This window comes from Mandrillus leucophaeus, unplaced genomic scaffold, assembly GCF_000951045.1.
Source record: "Mandrillus leucophaeus isolate KB7577 unplaced genomic scaffold, Mleu.le_1.0 Scaffold120, whole genome shotgun sequence".
Lineage (NCBI taxonomy): Eukaryota > Metazoa > Chordata > Mammalia > Primates > Cercopithecidae > Mandrillus > Mandrillus leucophaeus.
In genome coordinates this window covers 1,787,610-1,796,476 of record NW_012100321.1, presented here as the reverse complement: position 1 = coordinate 1,796,476, position 8,867 = coordinate 1,787,610, and the positions used below count along the sequence as shown (strand labels likewise).

The 8,867-nt window shown below is 55.4% G+C and overlaps 1 protein-coding gene across 1 annotated transcript in view; it reads right to left on the bottom strand.

The window, feature by feature from the left end:
- Window positions 1-6,718: 6,718 nt before the first annotated feature.
- GLTSCR2 (glioma tumor suppressor candidate region gene 2) overlaps window positions 6,719-8,867 on the bottom strand; it is a 12,557-nt gene continuing 10,408 nt past the window's right edge. Inside the window, exons 7-12 of the mRNA XM_011970114.1 lie at window positions 8,655-8,707; window positions 8,252-8,464; window positions 7,954-8,020; window positions 7,169-7,245; window positions 7,030-7,086; window positions 6,719-6,775 (exon numbers count right to left, since the gene is read on the bottom strand). Of these exons, the coding sequence (XP_011825504.1) occupies window positions 6,769-6,775; window positions 7,030-7,086; window positions 7,169-7,245; window positions 7,954-8,020; window positions 8,252-8,464; window positions 8,655-8,707 (474 nt within the window). The 3' untranslated portion in view covers window positions 6,719-6,768. The remainder of the gene's footprint in view (window positions 6,776-7,029; window positions 7,087-7,168; window positions 7,246-7,953; window positions 8,021-8,251; window positions 8,465-8,654; window positions 8,708-8,867) is intronic.

Below are 8,867 nucleotides of genomic sequence, written 5' to 3'. Positions count from 1 at the left end.
ACATCATGCCACTGCACTCCAACCTGGGCGACAGAGCGAGACTCCGCCTCAAAAAAAAAAAAAAAGAAAAGAAATTGACTGTCGTCCATTTTCTTCTGAGCTCCTTACATAGTAAACAATCATACAGCACTTGCTATGTGCTGGGCATTGCTGTCAGCATTTACAGCATAAATAAGGTAACAGGCATTACCTTATTTAATGCTAGACACTAGTATTACTTGTCTTGAGGCTCAGAGAGGTTAAGTGACTTCCTCAAAGACACCCAGCTGGTAAGGAGTGGAGCCAAGATGTGATTCCAGGAGCTTGGTTCCAGAATCTGTGCTACTAATCAATGCCCTGTATCACCTGCATCAACAGATGTTGATTAAGCACCTTCTGCATACAAGGTTCACGTTCCCCCATCTAATAGTTAAGGGTGTTTGGGATGTCAGAGGGAAGCTGTAGTTACCTGTTCATGAAGTTCAGATGGGAAGAATCGGACTGAACAGACTTGAAACCAACCCCCCAGCTCTTAGGTGGGGAGCCCAGTATTGCTACTGATTCTACTTCATGTGGGTGGGGTGGGGAGAAGGGTGCAATCCAGGCTGACTTCCTGGAGTAGAGGGGCTTGAGGACAAAGAGGCAGGAACCCAGTGAGCCAGGGAGAGGGGCCCAAGGCTGATGTGCCAGGTAAAGGAGGGGTGAGGTGCCCAGACTTGAAGGCCAGATTCAAGGTTTGGATGGATTCCCACCAGTGACAAGGGCAGAGGTGAAGCCTGGGGAAGGCAGCTGAGATGGGGGAAGGGGCATCAGGGCATGTTTCAGATAAGTTCTGGTCATAAGTGTCTGAATCCAAGTTGTGATTGGCTTAAGCACTTGGCTCCTGTAACCAAAAAGTCTGTGGGAGGACTTCAGGCACAGCTGGATCCAGGTGTTCTGATGGCATCTCCCTGAGTTTGTCTCCCTCTATGTCCTGTCTCAGACTGTCCCAGACTGTCTGGTTCCTGGCACAGTCTCAAGGCGCCTCCTGGCGGCTACTGTCTCCCACGTCCAGATTCTCCTTGAACTTGGGTGACGCTGCATTTGGTGGTCACACAGGATCTGGGAGTGGGGGCATTAGTGATCACACAGGACCACAGCGGTGCTCTGAGGTTGCTCCCAGCCCTGAACACCCACTCCCTGGGCAATTCTCAGCAATGGACACCCAGCCCCGGCCTCCTGGCCGACCCTCCTGGGGTACCTTCCAGCCTTGTGTGGGCAGGTGAGGGAGTAGCTCATCCACAGCCCCGGTTCTCTCCCACACCCTCCCCGCCACCCCTGCTCAGTGCCCTGTGCTGGTCCCCACGCCTCACCTTTTTCTCCTTCCCCCGGACCTCCCTGCTTTTCACCTGTCACCTTTGGTCTATGTGTAATTCCTACCCACTCCCACTGCCTCAAATGTCACACACCCACACACTGACCACCCATCTCTCCCTGCCAGGTCCCCTGAGCTCTGGCTCCCGTGTCTGCCAGCTCAGCGACATCGCCATTCACAAGCCAAACAGGAAGCTCAGGCCAAATCCGGCCAAAGCCTAATCTGAATTTCTCTGCCCCAAAACCTACTCTCACTTGAGTTGTGTCTACCCATTAGTATGGACTTTTTCTTTTCTTTTCTTTTTTGAGACCGAGTCTCGCTCTGTCCCCCAGGCTGTAGTGCAGTGGCACAATCTCGGCTCACTGCAACCTCCACCTCCCAGGTTCAAACCGATTCTCCTGCCTTAGCCTCCTGAGTAGCAGCGATTACAGGCACCCGCCACCATGTCCAGGTAATTTTTGTATTTTTAGTAGAGACGGGGTTTCACCATGTTGGCCAGGCTCGTCTCAAACATAGCGCCTAAACAGAAAAAAGAATAAGGAGAAGTGCTGTCAGGTTATCTGCCCCCCTCAGGGTCCCAAAGTGCTGGGATTACAGGCGTGAGCCACCACGCCCATTTTTTTGTTTTGTTTTGTTTTTTAAATAGAGACAAGAGTCTGGGTGTGAGGGCTCCTGCCTTTAATCTTGGTACTTGGGAGGCTGAGGCAGGAGGACTGCTTGAGTCTAGGAGTTTGAGACCAGCCTGGGCAACATGGCAAGACCCCACCTCCACAAAAAATACAAAATTAGCCTAGCATAATGGCATGCACCTGTGGTCCCAGTTACTTGGGAGGCTGAGGTGGGGGGATCACCTGAGCCCTGGGGAGGTGGAGGTTGCAGTGACCCATAATCGTGCCACTGCACTCCAGCCTGGGCAACACAGCAAGACCTGGTCTCCAAAAAAAGCAACTACTAAAACAAAACAAAACACACACACAAAACGCAATGCATGATTGTCTCTAGCGCCTGAATAGAAACCACTCCAGGTCTCTTACAGGGAACTGGGTGCTTACAAAATCATGGGAAGCTGAAGAAGAGCTCTAGGTCAAGCCCTCAGAAATGACACCCAGGACAGCACTGAACTGACCCACCAGGGGCGCTGCTGCCTACGGGGCCACTGCTGGAACCGCTGGGTTCAAGGACACCAAGCCCGGCCGCGATTCCAGAACCGCTCCTGCCGTCCACGCCTCACCAGGGTGTCTCTAATTGTTGGAACCTAATTCTCATCCAGAATGCCAGCTGCTGGGGTGTCTGGGAAATACAGGCGTTGCTTTTAGCCTCTGATGAGAGGATGGAGGGAGGTCAGCCCGGCCCACCCAGCCCATGGTTCCCACCACCATGAAGAGCGTGGGAGCACATGGAGAGGACACAGAAAAGCGGATCTAAGGAAGAAAATAAAAATCCCCCAGGCAGGGCACGGTGGCTCGCCCCTGTAATCCCAGCACTGGGAGGCCGAGGCGGGTAGATCACCTGAGGTCAGGACTTTGAGACCAGCCTGGCCAACAAAGCAAAACCCAGTCTCTAGCAAAAATACAAAAATTAGCCGGGCGTGCCGACACGTGCCTATAATCCCAGCTACTTGGGAGGCTGACGCAGGAGAATCGCTTGAACCCGGGAGGCGGAGGTTGCGGTGAGCCAAGATCATGCCACTGCACTCCAGCCTGGGCGACAGAGCAAGAATATCTCAAAAAGAAAAGCAAAGGAAAAAACCTTTGGATTCCTTTTTTAAGTTTGCTCCATTACAGATAATTTGGGGCCTGGCTCAGTGGCTCACACCTGTAATTCCAGCACTTTGGGAGGCCGAGGTGGGTGGATCACTTGAGGTCAGGAGTTTGAGACCAGCCTGGGCAACATGGCAAAACCCTGTCTCTACTAAAAATACAAAAAGAAAAGAATTAGCCCGGCATGGTGGCATGGGCCTGTAAATCTTAGCTATTCAGGAGGCTGACTTCAGGGGATCACTTGAGCCCAGGAGGTTAAGGCTATAGTGAGCTGAGACAGAGCCATGTGCTCCAGCCTGGGCAACATAAGACCCTTTCTCAAAAAAAAAAAAAAAAAATTAAAAAAAAAGGAAATGCTGGAAAAAAGAATAGGGAGTCGTCCTCTGAAATCCTCCCACTTAACAGACTTTTGGCATGGGGGTTTGTCTGATGAACGCCAGCGTGGACGGCGGCAGATCCTGTTCGCTTTTTCCCACAAAGCATCCAAACACGAACGCCTTCCAGTGGCTGCAGGCACTTCCGACCCCTCGGTTAATGGCCACAGAGGTGGCGCCTGCGTGGCCAACGCCCGCCCCGTGTCCATGACCATGTTTCCTCCCATTCTCCAGAACGCTCTCAAGGACCAGCCTGTGCAGAATGCTCTTCCCCAACTTCCGGCTGTTTCTGTAGGCCACGTTCCCAAGCATGCAATGACTGCGTCAAAGGGTCAGAGCATTTGTGAGGAGCCTCTGGCACAAACTGCAAGTTTCCGCATCTTTTTAAAATCATCTTCCCCCACCCTAACATTGTTATAAAAGCAAACGCCCACCTAGAGCTTACCCTGTGCCAGGGCCTCACTTTCACGTGCAGACTCACTTATAATAACCCACAGCAAGATAAGCACTATCGTTATGTCTGTTTTACAGACACAACACTGAGGCACAGAGAGGTTGAGTAACCTGCACATCACACAGCCAGTATGTAACAGAGAGATTCTGAAATCAGGACACGGACTCTATCATGCTCTTCATGGGTGCGGTGGCTCACGCCTGTAATCCCAGCACTTTGGGAGGCCGAGGCGGGTGGATCACAAGGTCAGGAGATTGAGACCATCCTGGCTAACTCGGTGACACCCCATCTCTACTAAAAATACAAAAGTTAGCCGGGCGTGGTGGCGGGCACCTGTAGTCTCAGTTACTCGAGAGGCTGAGGCAGATGAATGGCGTGAACCCGGGACGCAGAGCTTGCAGTGAGCCAAGATTGTGCCACTGCACTCCAGCCTGGGCAACAGAGTAAGACTTCTTGGGCTCTCACCCTGTTGCCCAGGCTGGAGTGCAATGGCACGATCTCGGCTCACTGCAATCTCCGCCTCCTGGGTTTAAGCCATTCTCCTGCCTCAGCCTCCTGAGTAGCTGGGACTACAGGCACCTGCCACGTCCGGGTAATTTGTGTTTTTAGCAGAGACGGGGTTTCACCATGTTGTCCAGGCTCATCTCAAACTCCTGACCTCAGGTGATCCACCCGCCTCAAAAGCAGGTGCAGGGCCATGAAAGACATTGCATGGCCCCAAAACCCCAATGTGCCATTTCCCTATTAGGACACTTTCAAAGAGAATTTTTCTGAGCACACCCGTATACCTCACCACCTACATTCTACCCTTAACATTTCAGTGCTTTTGTTTTATGGGACATCTGTTCATTAATCCACCTTGTTTAACGGTTTCTTTTTTTTTTTTTTTTTGAGACAGAGTTTCACTCTTGTCGCCCAGGCTGGAGTGCAATGGCATGATCTTGGCTCACTGCGACCTCTGCCTCCCGGTTCAAGCAATTCTCCTGCCTCAGCCTCCTAAGTAGCTGGGATTACAGACACCCGCCACTACGCCTGACTGATTTTTGCTATTTTTAATAGAGATGGGGTTTCACCATGTTGGCCAGGCTGGTCTCAAACTCGTGACCCTCAGGTGATCCGCCCACCTCCCAAAGTGCTGGAATTACAGGTGTGAGCCACCGCACCCAGCCTGTTTTACATTTTTCAAAGGAACTGCAGACATTAGTGAAATTCAGCTTGCAAACTGTTAACCAGAGTTCCGTATTTTATGTTTTAGTCTCGCTGTCACCCAGGCTGGAGCACAGTGGCGTCATCACACTACACTACAGCCTCCACCTCCCTCCAGCCTCAGCCTTCTGAGGAGCAAGGACTACAGCAGCACAACACCATGACTAAATAATTTAAAAGTTTTTTTTTTTTTTTTGAGACAGGGTCTCTCTGTCACCCAGGCTGAAATGCAGTGGATTTTGGCTCACTGCAACCTCAACCTCCGAAGCTCAGGTGATCATCCCACCGTGGCCTCCTGAGTAGCTGGGGCACCACCATGTCTGCTAATTTTTTCCATCTTTTGTAAAAACCAATGGGATTTTGCCATGTTGCCCAGGCTGGTCTTGAATTCCTGGGCTCAAGCAATCCACCCATCTCAACCCTCCCAAAGTGCTAGGATTACAAGTGTCACTGCAGTGGCCTAAAAATTGTTTTTCTAGAGATAAGAGTCTCACTATGTTGCCCAGGGTGGTCTCCAGTTCCTGGTCTCAAACAATCCTCCTGCCTGGGCCTCCCAAAATGACGGATTACAGGGGTAAGCCACTGTGTCCAGCTGAGTTCTGTACTTTTAGGCTTTTGACATAAAAGTCGGATGTGAAATGCCATTTCTGTGCAGAGACACACAAACATCTTTGCTGTGGATCCTCCATTTCGCATATGGGAACAGACGCACTTCCCCAGGCAATTAAATACCAGGGACTTCCTGAGGACACTGAGTGTCCAGGCCACGGGGTTTGTCCTTGAGTGGCTGTGACCACCCACAACCCCGGGTATCCAGGAATGTGCCCGACGCCCCGATGGCCGTCTCCAGGCATTAAGAGCTTCCTCCCCATTTCCAGCAGTTTCCTTCGGTCACCCCTCAGCACAGAGTCACTGGGTCAGAGGCCGGCCTCCTTGGCAGACGGCGTTTTTTTTTTTCCTGAGATGGAGTTTCACTCTTGTTGCCCAGGCTGGAGTGCAGTGGCGCGATCTCAGCTCACTGCAACCTCCGCCTCCCAGGTTCAAGTGATTCTCCTGCCTCAGCCTCCCCAGTAGCTGGGACCATAGGTGCGTCCCACCACACCTGGCTAATTTTTGGTAGAGATAGGATCTGGCTATGTTGCCCAGGCTGGTCTCAAACTCCTGGGCTCAAGTGATCTGCCCGCCTCTGCCTCCCAAAGTGATGGGATTACAGGAGTGAGCCACTGTGCCCAGCCCTGTTTCCTCACCTTTAAAATGGGAGTAAGTACAGCCCTCCTTGGTTGGGCTGCTGTGAGTTCAGTGAGTGAATCCACCTGCATAAACCCGATAGCAGGTGCCTGGCGGAGGTCAGCTGCCACCACTCCTACCATCGGTGTGGCGAGAGCTGCTACGTCACCCACAGCGGAAGGAACTGGGCTATTCTCCAAGTCGGAATCCAGTGGGGAACCTTCTCCTCACCTCTGCTTCACCAGGCTCTGGCAGTGAGTTCTGCCACCTACATGTTTGTCGCCACACAGGGGGACACGCAGTCTGCACCTGGGAGCAGCTGCCCGCAGGAGGCACACAAGCCACAGGCGAAGTTCACTGATTGGCTAAAAGGGACTTTTTATTGAAGGGCGGGGCTCCAGCATCCGATGGCAGCTACAACCTAGGGACAGAGAAAAGGGGCTGAGGGTGGGTAAGAGGGTGCCCCACAACCCCTGCCCACCTGACACTCCCTGACTTTCAGTTTCCTTTTGGGGACCCTCCCAACCCCACTCTGGTTTCAGGGCCTCTTCTGGGCATGGCCAAGGGGTTGTGATTCAGCCACTGGCCACACTCTGGGAGGGTCCCTGGGACTCAGTGGGCACCATGGGGCGGGAGAAGGGCTCCCTTCCTTGTGCTGAAACCGGGTGGACTCACTGGATCTCACGGAACGCCCGCTTCTCCACCAGCTTCACCTTGTACTTGCGTTTGAACCTGGAGCAGGGACAATGGAGCAGTCAGTGCCCGGGGCCAATCCCAGATGCCCTCACCCCACAGCGGCCCCGGCCGCCCTTACTTGGCTCTCTCTCGAGGCTCGATCATGTTCCTCCTCTGGAAGCTCTTGAACCGGTCGCGAAGGATGTTGCCCTCGGGCTGCGGGACAGAGAGGGAGGCCTCAGCAGGGCCTGGCAGAAGCCTGAGGGCCTGGGACCTCTCCTCGGGGTCCTGGCAGAGCTCAGCCCCGTGCAGTCTCCCCAGGGGAGCCTTGTGGGCACCAGGGACTCAGCCTGGCCCTCAGCTGCTGGGGCACAGCACTGGGATGACAGCCACCAACCCACGGCCATCTCTGAGCTGGGCTTGGAGGAGTCATGGGAAGTGGGCTGGTGACAACACAGAAAAGGGGACAGCAAGGGCAAAGGCCGGGTCAGAGGGAGAAGGCACAGTCCACTCATGAGCACAGCTGGCTGGAGCCCCACGGCCGGGGCAGGTCAGGCCAGGTGTGTGGCTGACAGAGGAGCTGGGCTTCCTCAGGGGCACTGGGGAGCCACAGCAGGTTCTGAGCAGGGGAGGGACAGGGTTGGTTCTGAACTTCAGGAAGGTCCCTCTAGTCCTGAAAGTGACCGGGACTGCAACAGAGACCAGCTGGAAGGAAAGGCTTTCTTAGGGTCCCAGACCCAAACCCTAGCCTGGCCCCTCACCCTGGGATCCCCCCCAGCACCCTGTGCCCTCAGCCCCTGGGCATTGGCCCCACTGGCCCAGCCCAGGGGCAGCCATGGTGTCGCCCATAGCCCCTGGGGGGCACGGGGAGCAAGGATGGTGTCATCATTGGGCACAGGGCTCTGCGGCGCCAGCGATGAGCACCTTCAGGGTCCTGAGCGAGTCTGTCAGCTCCGAGCTCAGCTGCACATCAATGTCGGGTGCCTGGTACCTGCGGAACAGGGCGGGTGTTCAGAAATCTCACGCCTGCAGGGCCCAGGACACCCAGTCCAAAGCCCCCTCCTGGAGAAGGAGGGGCCTCTGAGAATGTGGGGTTTTGTGGGGGAAGAGGTGGTCTGCCGGTGGACGGGCGGGCAGTTCCTGAACAAACGCAGGAAGGCGTCAGGCCCTGGGACCTGGCCCCACCTCCAGCTTCTCCCAGAACCCCCGGCCCGGTTCTCACTTGAGCCGCCCCAGCCTTCGGGGCTTGTCAGCCTCAGCCTCCCGCCGCGCCTGCCGCTGCCTCCGCCGCCGCGCCAGCTCCGCCAGCCTCAGGGCCACCTGGGCCTTGATCCCGCGCAGCCGGAACAGCTCCTGGTGCCGGAGCCGGGCGGCCCGCAACGCGGCCTGCTGTACCCGCTGTGGAGACGGGGCAGGGTCAGGGTCCAGGCGAGTGCTGCCCACCCAGGGAGGCCTTCCCTCTACACAGGGAACCCTCCCCGCGCAAATCTGCCTGCCCCGGAGGCCCTTCCTGACCCTGTCCCGGTCAGGTCAGCAGCGCCTCCAGTGCCTTCCCCGCAGCTGCTAGCTTCAGCCCGCCACCCACCTCCCCCGGTCTGTGGTGCAGAAACCTGCCCGCACCTCACCCGTCAAACAGAAGCGCCAGGGACCCGCGTCCCACCCCAGCCCAGAGCCCCGCCTGGAAGAGGCTGGAAAATGAGTCTCAGCTGTGAGGGTCCCAAACAGCCCAAACCACACGCCACACACGGGGCTTGGGGTGGGCAGGCTGCCCACATCACCCAGGACAGCCCACGGGTGGGAGGAAGGAAGGAAGGGGGCGAGGCATCCGAAGCAGGCCC